Source organism: Betta splendens, chromosome 22 (assembly GCF_900634795.4).
Source record: "Betta splendens chromosome 22, fBetSpl5.4, whole genome shotgun sequence".
Classification (NCBI taxonomy): domain Eukaryota; kingdom Metazoa; phylum Chordata; class Actinopteri; order Anabantiformes; family Osphronemidae; genus Betta; species Betta splendens.
Genome location: NC_040900.2, coordinates 10,081,170 through 10,107,221, shown reverse-complemented (window position 1 = coordinate 10,107,221; position 26,052 = coordinate 10,081,170). Strand labels below are relative to the sequence as shown.

Sequence of the window (26,052 nt, the reverse complement as noted above, 5' to 3'; positions counted from 1 at the left end):
GAGACCAGAGACATTATGAACAATAATGTTACCAGTGCAAACTGTTTATATAAAGCCGCATCATAACCCAGATATCAGCAATAATTGCACTGTACTTCAAATTACAGATATTTTCAATGGCATTTAGCCTAGTCATAATTCCTGTTGAAGATTTAGGCACATTGAAAATATAGCTTGACTATCTTATTTATCTTATGTTTCCAAAACTAAAATATTACGAGTCGAAATCTCTAACTGGAGTAGGACTAGATAGATAAATATATAGTGAATCCTGTCCGTCTCGTATACTTTAAACGTGTTTGCCGCACAGCACTCCGCCGGTGACGTCACGCCCCCTCCGAGCTTCGCTTCCTCCATCACAGTCAAATGCAGCTGCGCCATCTCTCCTTTGTCCACTGAAAAGAGCCTGGCGACGTGCAGCGGAAAGCTACCGGGAGGTTCCGTGACTGAACGGCCAAGTGCGCTACGTTGCGTGAGGAAGCTGCTCGCTCGTCGGTCCGTTTAGGGCGAAGTCGACGAACCCGGCAAGGTTTCGTTGGGTCGTTGGCGTCACGCTGGTGCGGTGCGTTTGTTAGCCACGCGAATGCTAACGAGAACAAATCTGAGTCCGCCATAGAATCGAGGCCAGAGCAGAAAAGCAGCATGGAAGACACCAAGTACCTTCCCCAGCTCCTGGCTGAGAAGGACAGCCTGGACTCGTCGTTCACGCACGCCATGAAGCTAATTACTGCAGGTAAACGTTGCCTGTTGTTGCTTGGCTTGGTTCGGCTAACGCCGACTAGCTCGTTGTTAGCCCGACGCGCGGCCTGGTTTCTGGGACAAAGCGCTTATAAACACGTGCTATTTTGCAATGTGGTCCAAACCCCTCTCGGTAAAAGTGACCGACTTCAGCTCATTTAACTGGGTAGCGATTGAATATTTTGACAACATGTGCAAGTCTAGCGTTTCATAACGTAAGCATCTGTTCGCCCTATTGTATGATATTTTTACATCCATTGTAGCCTGGACACACTTAAGTGAGTTTCTTGTATAAAATAATGCACCAACAAATGCTAAGCGTCTGCAAATGCTCCTGATGTTTGCTTAAATGCAACATGTGAAGGCTAATGATAGCCATGCATTGGTAGGTTTTTTTGCTTTGGAGTACAGCATTATTTAAAACGCTTATCTTGGCTGCAGAAATTGAGAGGATCCAGAAGGGTGAAGTCAAGAAGGAGCCAGAGAAGGAAACTTATCTCAACCTGTTCGATACCAAAAACCTCAAACTCAAAGAGCGAGTTCTCATTCCCACCAAGCAGTATCCTAGGGTGAGTATTACCTTTTTTCCATTTGAGTCCCTCGTGTGCTCACCCAATTGACAGTGATAATGTTAGTACAAAACTGAGGTTTTCCCAGTCACGTTGAACAAGTCAATCTACTGGCATGTATCTGACGCACAAATCTTCAGTTTGATTTATGTCAAGACATTGACTCATTGTCCTTCCAATGCAATCATTGTTCTTTCAAAACTGCGATTGAAGCGTGATGTCGCAATCTGAAAGCCTTATTTCATTTCTCCTACAGGTCAACTTTGTCGGTAAGCTTCTGGGGCCCCAGGGCAGCACAATCAAGAGACTCCAGGAGGAAACTGGTGCAAAGATTTCAGTCTTGGGTAAAGGTTCCATGAGGGACAAAAATAAGGTAAGATTTTATCCTGTGGAGTAAAAGGTATTTGACTTATGTTGTATGTTAAGAATTATAAATATATCAATATCAACTTTTTTTTTTTTTTTTTTTAGGAGGAAGAGCTGAGGAAAGGTGGCGAGGCTAAATATGCTCACTTGACCATGGAGTTGCATGTGTTCATTGAAGTGACTGCACCTATCCCAGAAGCATATCTTCGGATGGCACATGCTATGGAGGAGGTCAAGAAGTTCCTAATCCCGGTGTGTTCAGGATTAAAGATTTAAAATTGCAATTTTTCCTAAACCATTTTCCAAAATGTTTTTTTTTTTTTTTTTTTTAAGAATATGCCAGCTATCATCTTTCCAGTGTAACTAAACCCTATGGTCTTTGTTATAGGAGCCTGGTGAACATGACCCATACATGGATCCTCATTTCCTCAATGGATCTCAGGATGGCTCGGGCAGGGGCCGAGGGGGTCACCTGGGAAGAGGCAGAGGTGGACCACCAGGTGCTGGGGGACCAAGGTAGGAACGTCTGCTACATAACACTGTTACCATCTGAACATAGATTTTGTCTTTTTAATTGTTTAAGCACTCCTCATGTCAACATGGAGCAGAAGCTAACATCATCTTTGTCTCTTTGTCTTAACACATACAACTTGGCTCATTATCCTCAGGGGGCGAGGAATCCCACGTGGAGCCCCTCGAGGAGCAATGCGAGGAGGAGCCCCTCGAGGAGGACTGGGAAGGGGCAGTGCTCCAAGAGGTGCCCCATCTGGTAGGGGTGGGCCCCCTTCTGCTCCTTCTAGAGGGGGCTCAGCTCCTCGCTCTAGGCCTCCTACAGCAGGTGCTCCAAGGATGCTCCCCTCAACTGCCCTGTCCCATCAGCAGCATCCAGTTGCTCCTTCATCATCGCAGCCCAAAGCTGAGGCTTATGAGGATTATGTGAGTGTCTGAAATGATCAGCTTCTTAATTTTTGATTTGTACTTATCTTTTGGGGACTGCATCATGTGTGAATCATGGCCTAAATGTTTTCCCTTTTAGCCTTCATATGATGAATCGTATGCAGAGACTGCTTATGAGGGATATGATAGTTATTATAGTCAGCAGTCAGCACCTGCGTAAGTTAAAACTGCCTTTTTTTTTTCTTTTTTTTTTTTTTTAAACAGACTCCATATTGTGTATGTTGCATAAACACTTTTGTGTCTTCAGGGATACCGAGTACTATGATTATGGACATGGAGAGGCCCAAGAGGCAACATATGAGCATTATGGTAAGAGTATGCAATTTGGATATTTCCATGGTCAGTTACTAAAGACAGTTCTCCAGCAAATCTCACTCGGTTAACTTCCCCCCTGTTGGTTCTTACAGCCCAGGATGAGTGGGACAGCTCATGGTCTAGCGCTGGAACGGCAGGAAAAGCGCCCCCGTCCAGGCAGATGAAGGGCTCGTACAGAGAACATCCTTATCCAAGATTCTGAACCGCTACTGGTAGAGAGTAGCAGCTGTCTCCGACTTTAACTCTCTTATCTTTTCAAAAGTAATTTCCCTCTCGGTTGTTTCTTTTTTTTATGCTTTTAGTTTTGTTTTTTTAAACTGAGATATTTTGTTGGATGTATAATAGAGTACAGAGGAGAAACAAACGCTAGGTTTTTCGTTGTTCTATATATATGTTCCCATTTACCGTTTTTCAGTTGCATAGTTGAAGTCTAATCTAAACTTAACAAAGGAACAAATGACATTTAGTAATATTTGATGGTTAGAATTTTAGTTCATTGTTCCAGAAAAAATGTTAGTGGCGATAAATTATTCGGATGTAGGCTGCATTTTCATGGCGGGCTAAAAATGAAACAAAGTCTCGATTTAACTAGATTCGAACAATTGCAAACTCAAATACAGCCGATTGGCCTAAAACCCATTTGTTCATACTACAATACAAATCCCGTCTTCTGTAAAGTTAAATTTTCTAAAACTATAATGCTCTTGAAATCCATTTGAGAAAGACAGGTCTCTAGTTTTGCCACTCCACGAAATTAGTATATTAGGATTTGTCATATATTACTTGGAAAATCAATACAAATGTTAAAATACATCTTGAAAAGCTTGTAGGATTAACAAGCCTTACTGTATGTAAGGAAGGCTGTAGCCAACTCAATACTTTGTACATAATCTTAGGACAACTCTGTATGCTTTAAGTCGTGCCGTCTCCAAAATGCTTAATGCTTGTGTAACTTTGGCTAAATAGGATACTAAATATATCCCAAAATGTTTTTCTGCAGTCGTTTCAATAAAGTTTCTAGTTTCTTTTTAATCAATCTTAACATGGTATTCTGCCTTTGTTGTTCCAAAGTAATGGCTTCAGTTTGTGAAAGTCGTTCTCAGTGGTCCCTCAACAACGCAAAGCTGTATGTATTCACACCAACCTGATCTATAGAACGAGGAACAAAAACAGGCAAAAGCAAAAATCAGTGTTTTGAAAATGACTCCGTCTGTTTTAAAACTTCTCTAAAATGTCACCTAAAAAAAGAAAAAGCTCATCACTTCATGAGGTAATGTGCTGCCGAATACATGTTTGACTTGAATGATAGTGTTTGAACATGTATTGTCATTTAACCTTTAGTGATTTAGTGCTTTTCAAGCTCTCGAGAGCAGTTCATCTTCAGCCACTTGAAATAACTGTATTTCAACAGTATTTCAAATCAAGCTTGCAGGGATCTTACTTGACTTTGATGCAAAGTCATGCTGGCTGGTTTTTATAAAAGAAAAAAATCGCAGAGGAGAGGATTCTAAAAGCCTAAAGATCGCCACAAGAAGGTAAAACTAACCCCAACACTCATTTGTTAGATTTTTGTTGTTTTATGTGCAAGTCATCAAAACATCAAAAACATTGAAGTACCAAATTATGCTATCAGTAGTTTATATACCGAGCAAAATAAACCGTAAAAAAAAAACAGAAGTGGTTGTAATGCAACTCTTGCTCTAATAAAACCAATAATTGTCCCATTTATATCACTCAATACGTTAACAATTTCTATCTTGATTATTTCTGTAGAATATAGACTTATGAAAATTATAGTAGTTGCACTTAAAGCGAAAAACATCCCATTGGTGCACAAAACTCCTTCAGCTCAAGTTGCATGATGCTTTTGTAGTATGTTAGTCTTGCATGTGTGTGTCCACTGTGCACAGGCATGTGTGTCTATGGTCTCACTTCTGTTTCTCCTCTTAGGTTGCCAGAGACCTACACGTGACATGTACTTTCTGCTCCAATATACCAGGCCTTTGAAGGTCAGTTGAAAAGAATATTATACAAGCATTAGTCTTTATTTTTGCTGTCAGAATAATGGTTTATTTAATTTTTTTTTTATACACACAGGTAGTTTTAAAATCCTGTGAATAAGTCGAGGACTCTCAGGAGCATTGTGAGGAGCATCTTGGACTGATTTCGTTATTCCCACTAATCTGGGAAGAATATTTTTCTTCGACTCATTTTTGAATATGGAAAATATTGTGTATATATTACAATTTTATATTAAAAGTTACTGTGAATTTTAGTTTTTTTAAAAACTGATATTCGTTCACTTCTTTAAAATGAATACCAACTAAAACCTGGAGGGATTTGTCCAGTTACAAGTGGCCTCCATCAGCTGTGAACATACTTTGCTGTACTGAAACTATGTTGAAGCACTGAAATGAAAACTGTTTTAATATTTTGTAAGAGGAAGTGTTGTATGGTCATTCATAGTTCTGTAATCTTTCTACTGCCTTTTCAATAAAGAGTTTTTTATGTAAATTCGTTTTTTTTCTTTCATATTTAGTGTTCAAACACAGCTGGGTCTTGAAGAGTTTGCCTCCAGTGTGGCTTCAAGGTTCATTTAGGATTTGCATAGACACTGACTTGATTTGCTGTGCGGTAAAGTCGCTTTGCACGTGCAACAAGAGTTGGATTTACCAATTTACCAAACCACTGCAAACCTGTTGTGCAATATTTTCTGATCTAGCTCGTTTAAAGTTAAGGCAGTGTGAAATTAAAACACCACGCCAGGTTTTCCCAAGAATCCACCACAACAGATTTATGCAGTCTTAGTCCTGTAAGATAAAGGCTGAAGCGTGGATCCATGCGAACACGTTTCCCTTCCTTTTGTTTGTGTTGAAGTCGGCGGTTTGTTCCTTTAAGCGACTCTCCTCCCACAGGTCGCTAACGCTAACATCCGCGCCCCCATCTATCAGCAGCCACTTTCACATCAACAATGAGTGTCTTCGCCGCTTTTAGTGGAATACACTGCGAGATTTCCAGAAATACCCCGACCACCTACGATGTTTAACGGACTGCGCGTGGAGCAGAGCAGCATCTAACCCGGACATCGGTCGCTGCCGCTGGTAAGCTCGCCCTTTCTCGCCTAGCTTGGCTGGGAGCTAGCTAGCCGCTAAGACACTGGCAGCGAGTTAGGCCGCGGCTCTTTGTATTGATCGAAGCGTGGTCTTGGCGGACAGGTTGGCGTCAGACCCACGTCGCGCAGGTCCACGCTGCTCCCTCCTGGAGCTTGACTCGGGCAGTGGCATATTTGAGTCCACTTCACGAGCGAATGACAAGTGACTCAGAAGCAGCTAGCTTGCACTGTCAGCTTCCGCAAAACTTGCCCCATATGAAGTGATGCTAAGGCAGCCAGTGCAGACTTGTAGGTGATACACATTAGTCAGGGATTAGTTCGATGTAGCTCGTGTTTCTATTTACAGTAAAACTTTGTGTTTTTATTGCTTTTTGTATTTTTATGGTTAGCTTTGTGAAAATGCCTTAATTAAACCAACATGCATTAAAGCGTGATTTCGTTAATAACTTGTAAAGGGATTTAAATCACAAGCCAGTGAGTGTTGCATATTAGTATTTAGCCTGTTCTGTTGCTGTGACCAGGTACCGACACAACAAACCTCCAAACTAGGCGCCCCGCTGGGAGAGACGAGCCGTGGGTGTGTCTGCGATGGCTGGTGGAAGGAGAGGGGCGAACCGGACCACGTACTGCAGACCTCCACTCAGCAGTGACCCGGGCTCAGTCAGCAACGGCAACCACTCCACCAGCTCCCCGGTGACCGGGGTGCGATCCCGTACCAGGCAAGTCATGCCCCACTCAGCAAGGCTGCACTACGATGAAGTACCTAAAGAACCTGAACATGGTGGGTTCCCTCCGCTCTGTCTGCAGGAACGGTTCGGGGACGTGCATGTCCAGCCCCCCGCTGGCGGCTCAGACCGTGGTTCCTCTGAAGCACTGTAAGATCCCGGAGTTGTCTGGGGATCGTCACGTGCTGTTTGAGCTCCATCTTTTCTTCTGCCACCTCATCGCCCTCTTTGTCCACTATGTCAACATCTACAAAACCGTGTGGTGGTACCCGCCATCACACCCTCCCTCCCACACATCCCTGGTGAGTGCTTAGTGATCCGGTGTTGTCTTATGGCCATCCCACTGTTGAAGCCACTAAATGGCCCTGAACTGAAATTGAAACATGGAAACAGGTTTATAAGAGGAAAACAAACACTAAGTTGGAAAGTAATAGCTGGAATAACTGTCTTTTACTTTTACTACTGGTCCAGTTTCAGGGCAAAGGATTGTTTTTTTATAGCCCACAAACTGGGCAGATGGCAGAAATATCACCTCAGAAAACATAACATAAATATATTTCTGTTTGGGCATTACGTCGGTTATTTCATTCGTCTTTGAACACTTCGTAATGAAACAGTGAAACACAGTTAACACTAAAAATGTCAGTGGCTTCTTCTGGGAGGTATAATTTCCTCAAACCCTCAGGTGTCACAGATCATCCTGTTGGTATGACCATGCAGATACTGTACAGATACTGTTCTAATTATTTTGGCATTTGAGCCCAGTAAAAGCAGCTGGAGGAAGACACAGACATGAAGTACAGCTGCAGTTGCTACTGTATGATAGCTTATAGTTCACATCATTAAAATTAAGCTTTATTAACTCGTCTATTAGTGTTTACATGCAAGAATGTTAGACTTCAGTCTGATGTTCAATATTATTTATTTTATATATTTATTTATTTATTATTTATATATTTATTATTTGAACTTGGTGGTTTGTTTACTGAATGCTACTATTTTGAAATTTCCTAAATCATTCTTATTGATTACAGAACTTTCACCTCATTGATTATAACATGCTGGTGTTCACGATCATCATATTGGCAAGAAGATTAATTGCAGCAATTGTAAAAGAGGTAAGAATTCGCTTTTTTATTTTACTGTGTTTAGAAATAAATTCTATGAATATATAGTAATGTACACAAGAGCATTATATAAATGATGACTTACTTTACTTTTGATTGTGGTCATTCTTGTCTTCTCTCACTTCTTCCCAGGCGTCACAGAGTGGGAAACTGTCCTTCCCTAATTCAATCTTTTTAGTGATGGCTCGGTTTGCTGTGCTAACGCTCACAGGCTGGAGTCTGTGCCGCTCCCTTATTTACCTCTTCAGAACCTATTCTGTTCTGAGCCTGCTTTTCCTCTGCTACCCGTAAGTACGCTCAAGACCAAAAGACTAGCTGTGCCACCTCCTGGCACAAAGGCAGGTGTTTTGTGCTCGTTGCAAAGTAGTCACAAACAAAGAGCATCTGCAGTGTCAGATTTTAGATCCCCCATGTGTTTTTCCTGCAGATTTGGGATGTATATTCCGTTCTTCCGGCTCAACTGTGACTTCCGGCGACCCGGTCCGCTCTCCCCCATCGCCAGCATTGGCTCCAAGGAGGTGGGCAGCGTGAGCCGCGGCAGGGACTACCTGACGGTGCTGAAGGAGACGTGGAAGCAGCACACCAGCCAGCTGTACGGCGTGCAGTCCATGCCGACTCACGCCTGCTGCCTCTCGCCGGACCTCATCCGCAAGGAAGTGGAGTACCTGAAGATGGACTTCAACTGGAGGATGAAGGAGGTGCTAGTCAGCTCAATGCTCAGCGCTTACTACGTGGCCTTTGTTCCCGTCTGGTTTGTCAAAGTGAGGGCCTCCTTTTAGCTTCTCAAATATTAGCTTAATAATTGAATCGTTTGTCTGTGTCCTAATTTATTCTGTTTTCAATCCAGAGTACACAGTACGTGGACAAACGCTGGTCTTGTGAGCTCTTCATCCTGGTGTCAGTCAGTACATCAGTCATCCTCATGAGACACTTGTTGCCACCTCGATATTGTGACCTGCTTCACAAAGCCGCAGCTCACCTGGGCTGCTGGCAGAAAGTGGACCCTTCGCTCTGCTCCAATGTTCTTCAACACATGTATGTACCACTCACTCTTTGCCACTGGGCTTTTAGAGCCTTGTGCACTACTTCCAGTCACATCCTGGTCCTACTCTCATACCTGTTTATGTACAGATGGACAGAGGAATACATGTGGCCACAAGGAGTCCTGGTTAAGCATAATAAGAACGTCTACAAGGCGATGGGTCATTACAACGTTGCAGTCCCATCAGATGTGTCTCATTATCGCTTCTATGTAAGTATTCATCCCCTGTAGCAAGTCAGTTAGCAATGCAGCCGTTATCTGATTACTGTTTGTGTCTCCTCCTCTAGTTCTTCTTCAACAAGCCTTTAAGAATATTGAACATACTCATCATCCTGGAAGGTGCCATTATATTCTACCAGCTCTATTCACTGATCTGCTCAGAGAAGTGGCACCAGACGATATCACTGGCGCTGATTCTCTTCAGTAACTATTATGCCTTCTTCAAGCTTCTCAGAGACAGAATAGTGCTAGGAAAGGCATACTCGTACTCAAACAGCTCATCAGACCAGAAAGTCAGTTAGACTTGTTATTGGCCACATTCACTTTGGAACAAACATGCAAGAGCTCGGTATTTTTTCTACAAACTATGTTTTGTGTCATGGTTTTGTTCTGATCTGCCATAATAAAAAGAAATATTTTTGTATTACTTTAAAGATATTTTTGTTTCCCAAGTTGTTATATTTGTGCCCACACTGACCAGACTTGAATACAGCTCAGAATCTACACTCTTTGACTTTGGACTTTAGCAGAACTTGTTTAGGATAAGCAGATAGGACCTGAGCTACACGCTGACCTCTCCACTACAGGTTACAGCCTACACATCAACCACAACTCACCCACAAATAGAGGCTTTGAACTTTAAATGAGATATATCGAATTTAACACCTGGTTGTGAGAAAAGCACGTATGACTGCGTAATGATGCCAAAATCAGCTGAACATTTCTTCTCAGAATCAACACTGAGCTGTTGTATCAATAATTTTTCTTTAGACTGCTGCAACCATGTGATATTTACCATACCAGTAAAGGGACTTTTCTATCAACATTTTTAGTCGGCAAAACCAAGATGAATAAAACTGACGTTAATTGCGTCAGAATTTAAAAACTTCTCAGTAGAACTGCAGACTGCTTCTCAATCCATTTTTCTCAATAAACATAAGGATGTCATGAAAAACAGTGTGGTAGTTGATGGGCGCTTCTCTCATCTAAAAGCAGCATGGATTTAAACTTCAAACTTTATTTGTAGGACCTTCTACAAACTAAAGAGAGCTTTGGCGCCATCGTGTGGTCTGATCGAACCCCCAGGTTCAGTTTATGTGCGGCCAAACCCTCCTGGCTTGCGATAATAGGATCCTCCATCCGCCGCTTGGCGTTGAGCAGCGCGCAGCCTCCCGTCGACTGCACCTGCGCAGACGGAGCGCGTCTCTGCTGGCGCACGTCGGGGCGCGCTGGCCCTTTAAGAGCGATAAAAGACGACGGCTCCGCTCGCGACCGGCGCATCGTTTCATCCGTAAAAAGAGTACGGCCGCCCTCATCATCTCCTGACACCGCGGCGCGTGGAGCGTAATCTCCCGAGCTCCACTTGAGCGTTTGCGGTGACCGGAGGAGAAATGTGAGGCTGCGCGCGGCCGGTTTGCTCTCCGGTGCGTAATTGATTCGGTAAGTCTTGTTTGTGTCATTCGAGGACGATAAATCTGTTTAGACGTCACCTACCAGAAGGAATTAAACGTCATCGCGTGGGGATCTGCGGCGTGAATACTATTTGTAATTCAAATTCTACTCTGTGACGGTAGCAAACGATGGTTTCAGTCTATAAAGTTGGTGCTGTGTGCGACTCTAGTGGCCATCTTTGGGTCCTACTAAGATAATAGCAGCTTTTCTTACACGATCAGTTGTTATGGGTCTCGGCGGTTTTTTATCCTAATAAAATAAATTAATAGCGTGTCTTGGTGTAACAATATTTAACAACGATATTTCAGCTCTATTGCTGTAACAATTATAGCATTAATTAAAGCACCTGCCTAATATTGATTAATATATAATCTTGTGATTATATATAATCTGTGTTGATTTAGGAAATAATTAGCTTAGATATATTTTATATAAAATGAATACATTGCCTTTTATAGATCAGACTGTCATAAATGCTTTGTACAATGTATTGATTTTCTTTGAGCCATTTATGTGAGTGTTTTGCATTAGGTCCATTTGCACTATAGGTCCTTGTAAATAGTCCATTCCTCATTTGATCCAGGTCATCTGATTTATTATTTCCATGTACTTTTTGCGCCATTATTGTTTTTTTTTCCTAAAAATGCCGTTAATATATTAATCCACCCTCCATCACTTGACACATTCTAACATTCCCACTTTGAGGCTGCGCTAAAAATAACTTTCTAGGCTACTGTTCCACTCCCACTTTTAACAGCTAGGAAACAGAATCCAGATAATTGCTTCCCTACAAAATGTCATTACAGTGCTGCGTCATTTAAAAGAAGGTATTTTAGTAGTACAGACATATTTACTAGGCCTTTTATTAAGATGTAATTACCTCCCCCTGTTTTCTACTTTGCTGTTAAACTAATTAAAGCATCGCTAATTGTTTTTCCTCTGCAGTGTGGAGACTTCGGCGCTGCGTCACTGAACCTGGCACAGCCCGTGTCCTCCACACACATCTCCTTAAAGCGAGGGAGCGCTGCTAGTTCACAACTTCCCACCTTTGTTGTTTCAGGACGTCCTGTGCGTTCGCCACGCTCACCTCACATCGCCTCAGACGGCTTTGTTGGCAAAATTAAAAAGTCCAAAATGGAGGACAAACGCAAGAAGCGCAGCCCAAAGGTGTCGCTCCCCCAGCCTCCTCCTCCCCCCATCAACCCTCGGAAGCTCTCCGTCCTGCCGGCCAGCAAAAGTGCCACCTTCTCCCTGGGCCTGCCGCAGCCCCCCTCCCCCAAGAACAGAGGCAAGTACAAGAGGTCCATAGGAGCCGTGGGACAGCCCAGAGAGGTGTTCGCTGCTGTTGTAGCCCCGCCGAAAACCACCAGGTTCGTATCTGCCGGGGTTAATATGATGTCATGCAGGAGCTCTTGAAGCTACTTGACTCTGAAAAGCAAGGAGAAGTGTATGAATGTGATGAAACCACAATGGACAGGGCTGTTTTTTTTAGATGCACCCGGTGGCTGGGCTGTTTTCTTTTTTCTCAGGCCCCATAAGGAGAAGCCCAGGGCCCCCCAGCCTGCAGGGCCCAGTAAGGTCGTCCAGTCCTCCCCCCTGCAGCACTCCTTTCTCACAGATGTCTCAGATGTGAGAGAGATGGAGGGCGGACTCCTCAATCTGCTTAACGACTTCCACTCAGGCAAGCTGCAGGCTTTCGGTAAGACAACCTTGATTAGAGAGGCCTCGAAGGGAATATTCTGTTACAGGCCGAGAATAAAGCCCGTTGAAAGTGGGTTTGTTGTAGAAATCAGAGTGAAATCAAATAGCCGCAGAGCTATTTTCGCACATCTGCTGCCATGGAGATACGTTTGACTTTGCTGCGATCTTGCTGCATTCAAAAGATGCTGTTTTGGATGTCCACTGTAGGCAAGGTGTGCTCCTTCGAGCAGCTGGAGCACGTGCGCGAGATGCAAGAGAAGCTGGCTCGCCTGCACTTCAGCCTCGACAGTCACGTGGAGGAGCTTTCAGAGGACCAAAGGAAGTGTGCCTCCGACCACAACCTGGAACACCTGCTCTGTAACGTAAGCACGAACCCCCCCAACAGGGAGAGACTGGTCAGTGTTCAGAGTTCAGCAGGTCTCAGATCAGCTTGTATTAGAACCGTCTGTCTTTGGGCTCATCTAAGGGCCATGGGAGTTCAGAGGTTCTAATGAATGTGATTGGTGCCATTCTTTTTAGTTATGGGAAGTTTACTGTTTGTGGAACTTTAATCTTCAAAAGAAGCAGAATCAGGATGTTTAAGTAGAAAATAATGTGTAAACCATAGGTTATTTTCTTAGATCCTGTGTAATAAACTTCAGCTTATTTATAAATATATATATGTTTTGGATGCATGTATAATTTGTAATAATTTGCATGGAAAATGTTAAATATTTTCCAGCACAGATGGTGACGCTCAGCCCAACAAAGCCTTGAAAGAGTTTCTATTGTTAGCACGTGTTAGCGCGGCTGCTAGTTCCCCACGCCTGAGGCCGTTATGGGAGGTGAGAACGAGCCCACGGCTCGTTACCCACGCGCGTGCCAGCTACTGTATGTGCCTCCCAGCACATGCGTCGTGCAGTGATTTGCCTTTGTGCGACTAAGGGCGGCTGACTGTTTGCTGCTGCCAACATTGTAGTGCGATGCTTGAGTTTTGTCCAGTATCGATCTGTATGTTATGTAATATGATCACATTTAGTGATCAGCTGCATGTACCATCACTATTTTTAGCCCTCTGAACACAGTGTATTTGTTTCCACAGCTGGAGGAGCTCAGCACCTCAATGTATCCTTTTATAATAAAACTCTTTATTTACGAGGATGATCCAGCACAAACTCATGAGTCAAAAGATTTACTTTTCACTTCAAAGTTCCTCTGTGTGACTCCTTAACGCGCCTGTGTCCAGACAAAAGCTTCACCTAGCTGAGAACCAGGACCTGCCCAAGACATCTGGCCCCTGACAGAGCGAGGCCTGGAGGGCAGCGCACACACATTCATCCTCTCCTATCATCCGCCCAGCCCAGGTTGCCATGGCATTGCTCCAGCTGCCTTAGTAACAGAATGGAAAGATCCGCCGGAGAGACGGCTGTTTTTCCATTTGGTCAGTGACGCCGAGGGAACCGCACGGTGGCTCAAAGCACCGGAGCGTTAAATGAACACTCAACCAAAATAACAAACACCTCAGTCATAGCCCGAGGAACGAGTGGAGCAGAAATATCAGAGGAAGACATTAAGTTGTAGTTTATATTTTTCTTTTATGCATGTGTGCAAATAAGAAACTTGAGCCATATTCAAGGAGCATATGTATCTGGCCCTTGTCGACGTCACCACTGTGGTCAGCTCAGAGCTCTTAAGGAAGTTTCACTTTTGCTAAAAGAACTTCCTCCTTTTTAAACATTTGTTAAACACTGGAAAACAGACTGTGACAGATTTCTTTGACCTTTTAGTCATTACTGTACTTTTTAAAGGGACTGGATCTAATGTAACATATGTGTTTCACTAGGTTATGTGTAAAACGGATCATTTGTCGTGCAGTGTTCTGCTTGGGCCCAGTAGCAGCATCTGTCAAAGCACAAATCACTCCGCCCTGTTCCCGACATGCAGTGAAGCCCCCCAGTTATGTGTAGTTTACAGTGGCACTATCCCGTTTTATATTTGGTTGTATTTGCTTGCACTGGGTTTGATAGCACATTCACTGGGTGCTGCATTGTTCTGTGCAGAACCACCTTTACATGGCAGCTACGTTCATAATTAAAGACTTCAGTTGAAAGATTGAGTCGTGTTTTATTCAATTTCACATTTGGTAGTGGTGCTTCACTCCTGACAAACCAATTACAGTGAAGTGAGAGTTCAGTCTGAAACATCAAAGCACTGGTGGATTCAGCTGTTATGGACTGACTGGAGGGCTTTAAATCCCCTTTTTAAGTAAAGTGGTCCTTCAAACAGTGGAAAACTAAGGAAAATAGAGAAAAGAGCATGTTATGTATTTCTTCACTTTAATTTAGGCTTAGTAAAATGTCTACTCGCTGAAAATAAGGCACCCACAAGTTGTTTTTACAGAAATAAAACACTTTATTTATATATCAATCTGTCTTTGCTTGTGCACAAACACGTTTAATATAATTTAACAATAAACGAGTTAAAAGGCTACGTGAAAACTGGCACTATACTGACACAGAATCAGATTTGGGCCTTTAAGAGAAACTCTGTTGATCATTCTGCTCCGTCACTCATCCAGGTGAACAAGGCTGAAGCTAACCTTGGTCCCAGCACATATACTGTATTTCTCATTCACAAAAACAGAAACCGTTTTGATCACGCCTGTTAATTTTGAACATGCAAAACAGGAGAAAAAGTAAGAAGGACGGTACCAACTCAGCACATGGTTAACGTGACTTTAAAACCATTACACGATAGATAAGTTACAACTGTACCCTCATACAGCATACGATTACAGAGTAAGCTAATACTGTGCAAATACACATCTGAGCTGTACAAAATTATTTTGTACTATTTTTAAAATCTCAATTCACAAATCTTCAAAACAACAATTTAAGACATTTTAAAAATATCACATCACATCTGATTAAACAGCAAAAATATACACCTTTCAGGTCCCTGTCATCTTCCTCATTTTTTTGTGCATTTTACATTCTGCGTTAGCGTCTTTGATTTGTCTACAGTACAAGTTTAGAGTATGGAAAAAGCAATGACAATCATAGTGTGGTAACGTGAAAGACTTGAGATGCCTAGAATGATAATAAGCTACCTTTTCAAAGTGCAAAGAGAGCAGGTTGGGAGTGTATAAGACCTGATGTCAGTATGTTAAACTGTCCGTGCTTCTGTACCAGAGGAAATCTCACTGAGATAAGAATTAGAGCTCCTAACTTTTAAGGAAGTTCTGTTTATTGATATAAAAGTGCAGGCACTATAAGAAATGTTGAACATCTCTGTCTTCAAGTAAGGCCAGTGTTAATGTTCTTCCATCATTTGGTTGTTTTGAATTCGGCTTTAGGTTAAGGTCCTCAGGATCTCATTTAAACCTTTGTGGATATTGGCAGGCTGGGAGGCGGCGCACTCGCTGAGGCTGGGCCCCATCTGGGCATATAGGGCTTGGCACAGGTTGACGGTAGCACCCCTCATGCTGCCGCCCCGGCCGTGGATGGTGCCGCTGTGGGTGGAGGTGCCCAGGAGGTGCCACAGCAAAGGCAGGACTTTCTGCTCTACCACTTGTGGCTTGCGAGGATACAGCTCTTTTACTAGATCTGTAAAAGGGATATTAAGATGCTATATAAGGAGGTAAAACAAGCTCATTCAATATATATATATATATATATATATATATATAATATGAGACCCATGTAGGAATTATTAGTGTTTTGAATTACAACACTGGACACACCTGCAACTTTTTCAATAAGGTCCACCTTTGCTTTGCCACTTAAAAACTGAGCCTTGGTACAGAAAGGCTGAAGAAGAAGAATGTTATCTGCCAAGTAAACAAGTGAAATACATAAGTCACATAAAAACAAATTAAGACTTACAATTTACACTCCAAAAATGACTGAATCCACAACAATCGTACCCAGATTTAAAATAAGTGCATCTATAGCTCCTATAGCAGCAGAGTAAATGGCGTTGTTCTTGGAGTTCAGGTGATTGTCCACGATTCCGGGGACCAGGATGTTGACCACTTGGGACAGGTTGTCCTTCAACAGATGGCTGATTTTCTGTAGCGACTCCAGAGCATACAGGTTGACTTTGCTGTTGGACTCCTGCAGTCTGGCCTTGAAGGCATCGAAAACCTGAAGGACCGACAACAGGCAAAAAACAGGGATTCTTAAATTAAACTGACCTGTGTAACGAATTACTGAACACAGTGCAAATATTGATAAGCATTCAAAAGAAAAGTCAGTACTCACAGGAAATATACTACTGATGACCATGTTGGGGGTGTGTTGGCAGTCATCCACTAACTGATCTATTCCCTTTATTCTCTCTCTGAAGTCCTTTGAACCCAGCAGACCTGAGATCTGTTTGATGTACTCAGTCTTGTCCGCAATGCTCTGTGTCTGAGACCTATAGCTGTATTTACTACTGGAGTCCCTGTAGATAACAGAAAATACACCTCTTTATAATAATATATCAATGAGTTAACACGATTCCCATATCTGTAATGTACTGTTTTTAAAGCTACACTGTAGAGTTTTATATTCACACCCACCTGTTGGTCTGGTTGAGAGGCTCCCTGGTGAGTGATGAGGCTCTGACTGTCCCGTTGCCCGGGACAGAGCGTCTACCCCTGGCTGACTGAGTGTCTTGGGGCACCTCACTGAGACCCTAAAACATTCCCCGATCGCCAAGTAAGACGGCAATGTTTGACTTCCAGCAAAATCAGCATCAATCCCACACATACTGGAACGAACACTGTACCTTCGTCTTGAGAGTGAAGACGGTGTCTCTGACAGTTGGCAGGTCTTTGGCCGGAAGATATTTCTCTAGGATTTTGTCAAAATCAGGGTGCGATGACAAGGACAGCAGCATTCGACGTCCGAAATACCTGTATGAATAACAGCAATCATCTCACATCCTGAAAACTGATTGTAAAAGTCTGGTGTAAGTTCTGTGTTCTCTGAGGTGTTGCTGTATTTGGCTCGTTGACGTCATGTCCACAAATTAGCAAGAAAAAACTGTAAAAAGCCTCATTGCGCTGTAGCATAGAAGAGCATTTTAGTAACTTGAATCAGTTGTAGCATATTGTACTAATCTTCATACCTGACTTCCTGTGAGGAGTCCTGAGAGAGTTTGGTGACAGCGGGAAGGATTCTGTCGGTGAGGTCTTTACCTCCAGACAGAAGACGTGCTGCACCAACTCTCTCTACCAGATTGGCCAGATGCTGGGCCGTGCATTTTCTCACTACTGCATTGAGGTGGCTGTCAGGAAGTACAACCAATTGATTAATTATTGCAAAATATGTTTGGAAACAAAAATGTACTGTGTGTGGGAACTGACCCGAGGCCTCCGGTGAGTAAAGCGTTAATGCTCCGAATGGGGGTGCAGTGTTGTACCATGCAGTCCAGCGCTGCATCCACATCTTGCCTAATGAAGGCATTGCTCTCCCCGGCCTTTTGCAGCAAAACTTTAACTGTTCCCTCCAGCTCCTGGTCCATCGCCTTCTCCATGTGGGTGTACAGGTCACCCAGAGTACACACTGCGACTCTGGACACAGACGACCGAAGATTCTTTACCTGAAAAAGTATGTTAATAACAAACATACATTAGGAAATCAGTCAATGAACATCATCATGATGCGGGAATGTTATCTATCAATTGTAATACCTCTTGAATAACACACAAGCAGACTTCATGAAGTTTGTCCTGAAGCACATCTGAGTGGTAGTGTGCCAGACTTTGCAGGAACGTCAGACCCTCGATCTTTTTCTCCCTGGATGATAGCAATGAGACACTCTTTGTCTAGATTTATTCATATGATAATAGACAGAGAGACAGACAGATCATTTCTCACCAGTCCTCTGAATTCAGCAGGTTGAAACTCTGTGTCAGAGCCTGGCCAGGCTTGGAAAACGGGCACAGCTCTTGGGGCTCTGCAAGACTTTTTTTGTGACCCACAGTAGAAGGTGACAGCTCATCTAAAGGCCCCGTCAGAAACCCCACAACACACAGAGACAAAGATTCATTCTCATGTTACATATCTATCTATCTGAAAACAGTGAGTGTGGGTGGCAATGCATTAATGGTAGGATGTCAAAACAAAGCATTGCATTATCCAACGTAAATCTATTATTCACCAGTGCTCAGATGCTCTAATAGTCTAATTAATGCTCTAACATTTTTGATAAACAAAAGCCTGATGAAGCATTGGGCCATCTATTTTTAATGTGCTGGTAATCTGCTACAGTACATTTCAAAGCAGTGTGAGACACACTGCATTGGTTTAAGCTTTTTACCTGAGCTGTGGGACAGTGAAGCCTGGGTTCTGTTAAGGCTTGGGGCCCTCCTTAAACGGGATACGGTTTTGGGGTTGGGTGGTACAGTGGGGGGACTTGGCTGGTGGGGCGGAGTGAAGCCCTTGCTGGGGCTTTGCAGCCCTGGTGGACTGGTGGGACTGATTGGGGACTCATCAGAGGGAAATTCGACTTTACTAGATGTCAGTGTAGTGCCATTCAGTTGCAAGTCTGCACAAGGGAAGGTCAATGTTTCACGAGAGCCACATTCAAAAATACAGTTATGAAAAATGAAAATAACTTGCTAAAACTTCCATGCCTTTGATGATTAGGACTCGGTTCTCCTCTGTCGGTGAATCAGAGAGCATTTGCTTGACACGGTGACGAATCTTGTCTCGTTCATAATCTCCTTGGACAGCGTGCCCCTCTTGCAGGTCCAGATGCTGTGGCTGCATCTTATCCCGTCCAAATCTTGTATTCCTCACCCTTTCCTTCAAATACATTGGTACAAAACATAGGTGGGGCATTTGTAACTGTTACTTACAATGGTCTATAACACAAAGTGATTTACCAATGGACAAAGTGTGACCAACCTTAGGCTCATCTGAATGTGGGCTATCATCGCTGTCTAGAGGTCTGCCACAAAGAGAAAGGCTGTGGATGCCTGTTGAAGGATCAGTGGGAGGTTTGGCAAATGTATCACCCTGCTCAAATGACAGGGCGACTCCCGGATGGCAGGAGGACACTGTAGTGCCAAACATGCCTAGGAGAACAGAGGAAATGCATATGGACACTAAATGTGTGACTGAAAAAAGTAATATTATTTTTCAACAATTTAGCTAAAACACCAGTGATGGGAATTGTCCAGAAGATGTTATTTATACTCTCTATTGGGGAAGCCTGACCTCGTCCAATGACTCCTTCAGGCATGTCTATGCCTGGTGAGTTCCTGCTGTGGGACTGGGATCCTACAAACCAAGATTCACCAAATAATTATTTAAGTGACTAAAATACTACACTCAGGCATATTCACTATTACGACTGGTGGACCTTTGGCAAGCTTCAGATCTCTGACGGATGTTTTGACCAAGGTAGACAGTCCAGTCGTCTCATCCTGATTCCTGATTCCCCCATTGGAGTAAGTGACTCTCTGCCCAACAACACCTACATCAGACGATGCTTCACTTCTCTGAGAAGATCCTTGGCAACGAAAATGTAAAAAACATAAATAAGATGCAACTAAATTTAATAAAAAAGCCCAAACCAAAATCGCCTTTTACCTTGCAATTTGCTGAAGTCCATGGACACAGAAGACCTTAGTTTTGCAGAAGGCACTCTTGCAACTCGAGGTTTTATTCCTGAAGATGCAGTGTTTCTAGGACTATTGACAAACGCCACAAATTACAAACTGTGAGTTACCTGAAGAAACTTACAGTAGAAATACAATATATTCAAATGTAATTTTCAGGATTTCAAGTTACTGCATCAAAAAGATCTTCACCTGGTCTTGATGCCATTAACACTGGAATTGGCAACGGAGCTCAGACTGGAAAGACCACTCTCACTGGCTGAGCTGGTAAGCATTGGTGAGGCGTATGATGGTGAGTCCAGACCCAGGTCTAATCTCACAGCCGAGTCAGGGCTGTCTGGATCTGGACTACTGAAGTTTAGTTTGGCCCTCTTCTTGGCCGCACTGTGACGCAATGAGCGCAGAGAGCTCAACATCTGTCAGCATAACAATTGACAAACATGCAGAGAAGGGAATGTTATTATTGAAATGAATCCTCAACACCCCCTATATACGTACAGTCAAGTCTTTTTCTGACCTCCTCCATGTCCAGAACATCTTCTTCCTGGGCATCATGTGCAACATTAAAACCATCAGGATCCAAAAGGAGACTCTTTTCTAGATGCGGGCTCTGGGTCCTGTGTAAAGCACTGGACTGAGACTGAGCTGTACAGGGTTCCTGATCTGCTGATGGGACAACTGGGGATATGGAGAAGGTTGCCCTGGTACTGCTGAGGGCCCGTCGGAATGAAGAAGTCGAAGCAGAACTCACGAGGGAGGCGCGAGGAGGCCTGGGAGAGCTTTTGCTAGAGACATGGTCTTCTAGAGCGGAAAGAACAGGACAAATATCACAATTTAAAATAAATAGGCCAAAAGCAAAAGCATGCTCTGTTCAGAGAGAAGGTGTGTTTTCACTGGATTACCCTTTGATTCCGTGTCTCTCCAGGGGCTTGTATCTCGCTGACGAGGACTGTTCTCTTTCTTATTGGGCCAGGTGTTAGACATTGAGAGAGAGGGGTCTCCGTTGCGGCGAGACAATTTCGGAGTAAGCACGCCTCCAGGGAGTGTAGCCAATGGGTAAGAGGGTAGAAGGAAGGAGCCAGATGTGGAGTGGTTAGAGGGAAGGGAAAATGTGCGCTCAACGCTGGGATTTCTTGAGAGCATGCGTCCTTTTGGTGCCACTGTCAGACAAAGTAATAAAACAAATATGACATTTCATATTTTCAACAAATATCTATTCATTTTGGATTTGTAACAATTTGCTATTTATTACTATTATTATGTCTTACCAACATCTGTATCAGAGAAGATGGAGGTTTTAAAAATATCAGGGTCTAAGTTGAGGCTTCCACTTCTCCTGAGGCGTGCGGGGGACTCTCTCCTTCTACACGACTGTGGTTTCTGTGGCTCTCCAGAACCTTGAGTTAATTGGATATTTTGACTTTATTAGTCATGATTTAGCAGGCTTGCAAATATCAAAAAGATAGTGGCTAATCTGACAGAAAACACCTGTCTGTAAGCCCACAATTAGGACATGCACTGTGTCAAGGCTGCATGCATCCTATAAATTATCAGCCTTCAGATGCACAAAGACTATTAATTTGGCAAAAAACATGCTGTATTTAATTAGTGCACTACACACTATGCTTATAATCCTTATTTAAGGATTAACAGTTGCATTTGTCCTGATTACACAAGATAAAACTGCAATGCTGGTAGTGAGCCTAATCCTTTTATAGTTGAGTGGTCAGAATCAAACAGCCACTGGGTCGAGGAGTTCCAACGCAATCAAATATAACGTGATGTGGAAAATGATGAACATCTTGAAAACAGATCTTTCTGCGAGAATAAATTAGATGGAAAAGAATTTTCCTCTCACTCAATTAACGTATGATGTGCGTCAGTTTCCTCTTTGACTTTTGTCGGTTTATGCGTATTCAAACCGAGGAATAAATAGATTGGGACAGCTGCTAGCAAATCTTTATTAACCCGGTGGCACTGACAGGCTGCTTGCTGTCGTTACAAAATCTGCAACACTGCAAATTTGGTAGGTTTTTAGAGTTGCCTATTATAACGCGAGAACTCCTTTCCCACTTTTTACTATGTTTTCAACCCCTCGCTGGTTTTATATCATTACAGTGTGAATCTGTTTCCAAGAAACAAACAAACATTTCAGCAGTAAATGAGCTAATTTTCACTAGTAAATAATAAAACACAATAAAACTGCGGAAACAATGTTACTTATTTTGAGTACAAAATCAGTAAATGTCAGTGAAGCATCTTCTCTGGCAGGGATGACGCCTCTGTGTAACTGTGACTCTGACTCAGCATGTCAATCCAATTTAAAGCAGCTCTATTTTAGTCAAAGTGAAGTTGAGCATGACAAGTAATTAACAGCATGGAAATTGTGTGTGTGTCACACGGGAAAAAAGAAATATTGGCACTTACTAAAACTGGGTATGTAGGCCTCAGGGCTTAGCTTCCTGGACGGAGTAAAGGAATCTTCACAGGTCATCTATGAGTAGAAGCAAGAGTATTTGTTTGATAAAAAAATAAGGTCACACGAACTAGTGTAAAACAATCCTTAAACATAACAAGGGCATCGGTGTAATTCCATCCACTGGCCTGAACAAAGGGATGGAGTTGATATTTAGTGAGCTCAGACAAGAGAGAGAGATTCTGCTCCTTCTGTAAAAAGGTTTCATGTACAGGAAGTTCAGCAATTTCACAAAACAACCATTACTAAAGTAGAGATGTAATAATAACAACAGAGAACGTCAGAATCTGGGGTTAGTCCCACCGCCTACGAAGGACACTTGACGTGATTGTAAACAGCTCTAGAGCAGTAAATGAGCTATGTTTCATAAGCATAGCTCGGTGGTATCAATAGTTATGCTTCACACCTCCTTTAGTGAGTGAGCTGTATGATAATGGAGTTACTGGGAAACAGCGCTGTAAACAGAAGGTCTGTGGAATGGAGGCACAAGACGTAGATTCCAGAACAATATGTGGTCAATTAAAATATCATAAAACAAGGCCACTGGTCACACGCAAGGGGCATTATTAGCCTAGACAAATAATTCTAGTGTGTTAGCTAATTAAATACTGTGTGGGTCGCACAATCAATCCCTCCCACAACAAAGCGATAAGCTGACCCTGATTGTCACATTGCTGTTCCTCAAGACAAAGGATGCTCATCTTTGCAGCAACAGTGTCACTGTGCTGGAAAATGAGTCACCTAATGCATTCCTTCCAGGAAGTGTCAGTGATCCTTAAGTGCTGCTAGAGTTTACCTGCACTCCACTCTCTGCTTATAAAGAGCTACATGTTTAAAAGACTCCTTCCAGCTAATAGTTACTCTGTCAACAAGATAAAGAAAATTCTCATTCCTTTCAGAAATTCCTAATTAAATATGTAAATAAATTGAGAAAAGCAGAGCTCTGTAGGTTAGAATGTACTGTACAAGTCAAACTAGGCCCTCTATGCTGCACTGCGTCATGAGAGACATACCTATATTTAGTTTTCTTTCCCCAAACTGTCTCTGGGCAAAGTGCCACCTATAAGATTTATTTAATCTTGTTAGACTGGTGCCTCTGGGTGTGACTCAGTGTATTTAAACAGGAAAGAAATACTAAATTCTGACAAGGGGACATTTATCTTTAAGAGTGTAGATGACTTCTGCTATACACTCAAACAGACAGTGCTTTCATGCATGTTTTCATTGATTGGGGTTAAATACTGTGAAACCCTGCACCACCACTGAGATATGAGTCATAACAAAAAACACGCAGAACAACGGGTTAAGCGCTGATTGCTTTCATCGCTGAAGTAGTTCAGCGCTCAAGTAGTCAGTAGTTGCATTGTTAAAATCATTCACTAAGAAATAACAGGAAATCATCTAAGCTTTTATTTTGACTGCAACTCAAAGAGCTACCAAAGAAAACACTGAATGAAAATTTCTAAGTGGTTTAATTATTGCAAGTGAGAATAGGATTGCTCTGAACCCACCTCTTTAGAGGACTTTCCATTAGGAGCATGGCATTGCTGGTCATTCTCAGTGGGGGAGAAACTAGACGTCTCCCAGGGGAGTTTGTTCTTGCCTTTACCAGCACTGACAATCCTCCTTTGAAGTGGCAGATCATCAGTGAGGGAGCCCAGGCTTCCATAGCCATATAATTGGTCACAGTCTGGCTCAGTTCTGTGGCTCCTGGCGCTGCTCGCCCGCCCTCCGTTCATCACCCAGTCCAGATCAGCTCCAGAAGCATACTGCTGTGAACACCGCTGTCCTGGTTTGGGAACCACTAAGCCATACTCCACTATGCCGTCCGAGGACAGTTTTGGAAGGACGTGTCTCGCCCTTCTCGCCTGTACAGCGGCCATGAGCCCCTCTGCATCCTCGTTAAGCTCCACCATGTCCACGGCTTTCATCAGAGGCTGCTTCTTCGTTTCAAGGCAATAGTCAAAAATGGCAAAGAGCTCAAGGGCAGCATGACGAACTTTCCTTTTACTGTCCGCCAGATATGGTGCAACCTCATAACAAAGCTTGGGGATGTTGAAATCTTTCCTAGGATGAGTTAGCATAGCTGCCATGATGATGTTAAGGACATCTTCCCGAACTCTTGAATTCTTGTGTTTTAAATGACCAATTACAAGATCGAATACTTGCTGGGGTGCTACAGTTTTCATCAGCTGTCGAAACACATTCATATATTCATTCCTGGTGACGGTGCGGGCGTCCCCTAGGGCCTTGACAGCCACTAGCACTAACTGTTTAATATATTTGTTTACACTTGAATCTAGCTTCTGAATGAGTAAGTTTAAAACTTGCAAGGTGCCATACAACACTTTAAAATTACTGTCATCCAGAAGTCGAGGGAGAAAACTGATGAAATCCTCAATACTATCAGACGGGATCGTCCTAATATCCACTTCTGAGAGAATGTGTTTGAGCTGTTCCACCCCATACGTGCGATTTTGGTAATTCTTCAGGTCCAGAAGCTGCTTGTGTAACTCCTGGGAGATCAATCCGGGTATCATTATTGATGATCGTGTGGATCAATCAAATCTGAGAATCCAGAGAAGCAAACGCGATCCTCCGAGGACAATAATATTCCTCTTCTGTACTTGGTGCTTTCATCCTGACTGGCTGGTGGTGAGAAAACGCTCTCGTGTGTCAAGCTGCAATGCAAAACAAAAAAAAACCGATCAAGAGTAGACACAGGACGGAGCTGATCGATTCTTGCTTATAGAGAAATGATTGCGGTGGGCGCAGCTTCGTGACAGCCTCTTTAATCAATGTGTATGAACACGTAACAACACTGAGCCACATAACGACACATATTCCAACTCAAGGAGTGTCTCGCTGCGCTTAAGCATCATTGTCGACCACCGTGAACTACGTAAGGGGAATGGACACAACCACTTGTGGCTGCCAGGTACCGATAGTGGCAGAATGGTAGACATCATATCTGACTGCTGTGCATTACGCTATTCTCTGGTGTTGTAACACTGAACTGGGGCCAGTTATTAGATAATAAATCCTATGGGCTTAACCGCTACAATCACCCCGGCTAACTATTTACACGTTACCATTACCCAGCCGTTAGCTACAGAGGGTTAGCAACACTGATCGAACGGTGCTATGCTAACTCCGCTAATTATGTTAGTGGGTAGTGACCGGGCTAGCAAAGTTAGAAAAACACCAAGAAAACAGACCTTGCATTTCCGCCGATCCTCGGGCGACACTACACTATCTGGCGCTGCATCGTCCCCGTGTCATGCTGCGGTAGCGACGGCGCTAGGAGCGGAGGCAGTTTCTCTGGTTGTTTAGCTGCTGTCCGGAGTGTTGAATGTTTGGGAGCTACGGAGGCATTCACGGCGAGAGGAGCCCACACACGCACAGCTCCACACATACACACGCATACACCGAGGCAGCAAAATGGCGAATACAAGTCGCAAACGGAGCGCTTCCATGGTGACGCGAGTTCCACCAGGCTCCTCCAGGAGGTCTCATCATCGCAAACTGCAGCAGCGCGCGCCACGACCGAGCGACACGAAGCTGCACGAGACCCCGCGCGCACACTCAAATATAAGGTGCTTAATTTTATAGATTTTCGGCACCACTGCAGTTTAGGCTTGATGTATACAAAATGAGTA

General features: G+C 43.2%; 4 protein-coding genes across 7 annotated transcripts; 3 read left to right on the top strand and 1 right to left on the bottom strand.

Annotated features, from left to right (window-relative positions):
- Positions 1–320: 320 nt before the first annotated feature.
- On the top strand, positions 321–5,459 carry LOC114847966 (KH domain-containing, RNA-binding, signal transduction-associated protein 1-like). Of its 2 annotated transcripts, XM_029137997.3 has the most exons (11): positions 321–733; positions 1,180–1,307; positions 1,564–1,680; positions 1,779–1,925; positions 2,062–2,189; positions 2,342–2,609; positions 2,710–2,786; positions 2,878–2,939; positions 3,038–3,206; positions 4,896–4,954; positions 5,043–5,459. In XM_029137997.3, exons 1-9 carry the CDS (start codon positions 643–645, stop codon positions 3,145–3,147), a joined length of 1,128 nt encoding a protein of 375 aa, XP_028993830.1. In that variant the 5' UTR covers positions 321–642; the 3' UTR covers positions 3,148–3,206; positions 4,896–4,954; positions 5,043–5,459. The 2 variants fall into 2 exon arrangements, with proteins under 2 accessions (XP_028993830.1, XP_028993829.1); XM_029137996.3 differs by having other exon boundaries at positions 3,038–4,954.
- Positions 5,460–5,781: 322 nt separating this feature from the next.
- On the top strand, positions 5,782–9,597 carry tmem39b (transmembrane protein 39B). The gene is made up of 9 exons (XM_029137981.3): positions 5,782–6,046; positions 6,579–6,776; positions 6,865–7,084; positions 7,817–7,900; positions 8,042–8,196; positions 8,337–8,670; positions 8,757–8,944; positions 9,041–9,161; positions 9,239–9,597. The coding sequence occupies exons 2-9, from the start codon at positions 6,646–6,648 to the stop codon at positions 9,470–9,472; spliced, it is 1,467 nt and encodes a 488-aa protein (XP_028993814.1). The 5' UTR covers positions 5,782–6,046; positions 6,579–6,645; the 3' UTR covers positions 9,473–9,597.
- A 744-nt stretch (positions 9,598–10,341) lies between these two features.
- ccdc28b (coiled-coil domain containing 28B) lies at positions 10,342–14,412 on the top strand. 2 transcript variants are annotated; one of them, XM_029138913.3, is made up of 6 exons: positions 10,342–10,594; positions 11,683–11,992; positions 12,152–12,321; positions 12,531–12,685; positions 13,405–13,427; positions 13,549–14,412. In XM_029138913.3, the coding sequence occupies exons 2-6, from the start codon at positions 11,757–11,759 to the stop codon at positions 13,601–13,603; spliced, it is 639 nt and encodes a 212-aa protein (XP_028994746.1). In that variant the 5' UTR covers positions 10,342–10,594; positions 11,683–11,756; the 3' UTR covers positions 13,604–14,412. The 2 variants fall into 2 exon arrangements, with proteins under 2 accessions (XP_028994746.1, XP_028994744.1); XM_029138911.3 differs by having other exon boundaries at positions 10,343–10,610.
- Positions 14,413–14,690: 278 nt separating this feature from the next.
- LOC114848443 (TOG array regulator of axonemal microtubules protein 1) lies at positions 14,691–25,941 on the bottom strand. Of its 2 annotated transcripts, none has more exons than XM_029138910.3 (23): positions 25,612–25,941; positions 23,905–25,074; positions 22,345–22,411; positions 21,186–21,314; positions 20,820–21,077; positions 20,435–20,715; positions 20,110–20,333; positions 19,889–19,989; positions 19,659–19,808; positions 19,514–19,576; positions 19,202–19,371; positions 18,928–19,099; positions 18,612–18,839; positions 18,170–18,293; positions 17,983–18,088; positions 17,656–17,891; positions 17,418–17,576; positions 17,076–17,202; positions 16,867–16,982; positions 16,565–16,748; positions 16,228–16,447; positions 16,045–16,131; positions 14,691–15,907 (listed from the first exon to the last, which is right to left on the bottom strand). In XM_029138910.3, exons 2-23 carry the CDS (start codon positions 24,931–24,933, stop codon positions 15,654–15,656), a joined length of 4,485 nt encoding a protein of 1,494 aa, XP_028994743.1. In that variant the 5' UTR covers positions 24,934–25,074; positions 25,612–25,941; the 3' UTR covers positions 14,691–15,653. The 2 variants fall into 2 exon arrangements, with proteins under 2 accessions (XP_028994743.1, XP_028994742.1); XM_029138909.3 differs by having other exon boundaries at positions 20,435–20,718; positions 25,612–25,940.
- Between the last annotated feature and the right edge of the window lie 111 nt (positions 25,942–26,052).

Excerpts from the sequence above, each read along its gene's own strand:
- LOC114847966 (XM_029137997.3), top strand. The coding sequence starts at position 643 with ATGGAAGACACCAAGTACCTTCCCCAGCTCCTGGCTGAGAAGGACAGC. Across the intron at positions 1,308-1,563 it reads CCACCAAGCAGTATCCTAGG|GTCAACTTTGTCGGTAAGCT; the intron begins GTGAGTATTACC and ends TTTCTCCTACAG. Across the intron at positions 2,610-2,709 it reads CTGAGGCTTATGAGGATTAT|CCTTCATATGATGAATCGTA; the intron begins GTGAGTGTCTGA and ends TTTCCCTTTTAG.
- tmem39b (XM_029137981.3), top strand. The coding sequence starts at position 6,646 with ATGGCTGGTGGAAGGAGAGGGGCGAACCGGACCACGTACTGCAGACCT. Across the intron at positions 6,777-6,864 it reads GGGGTGCGATCCCGTACCAG|GAACGGTTCGGGGACGTGCA; the intron begins GCAAGTCATGCC and ends CTCTGTCTGCAG. Across the intron at positions 8,945-9,040 it reads TCCAATGTTCTTCAACACAT|ATGGACAGAGGAATACATGT; the intron begins GTATGTACCACT and ends GTTTATGTACAG.
- ccdc28b (XM_029138913.3), top strand. The coding sequence starts at position 11,757 with ATGGAGGACAAACGCAAGAAGCGCAGCCCAAAGGTGTCGCTCCCCCAG. Across the intron at positions 11,993-12,151 it reads GCCCCGCCGAAAACCACCAG|GCCCCATAAGGAGAAGCCCA; the intron begins GTTCGTATCTGC and ends CTTTTTTCTCAG. Across the intron at positions 12,686-13,404 it reads TGGAACACCTGCTCTGTAAC|CTGGAGGAGCTCAGCACCTC; the intron begins GTAAGCACGAAC and ends TTGTTTCCACAG.
- LOC114848443 (XM_029138909.3), bottom strand. The coding sequence starts at position 24,933 with ATGATACCCGGATTGATCTCCCAGGAGTTACACAAGCAGCTTCTGGAC. Across the intron at positions 18,840-18,927 it reads CCGAGTCCTAATCATCAAAG|ACTTGCAACTGAATGGCACT; the intron begins GCATGGAAGTTT and ends TCCCTTGTGCAG. Across the intron at positions 15,908-16,044 it reads CCTTATTGAAAAAGTTGCAG|ATCTAGTAAAAGAGCTGTAT; the intron begins GTGTGTCCAGTG and ends TCCCTTTTACAG.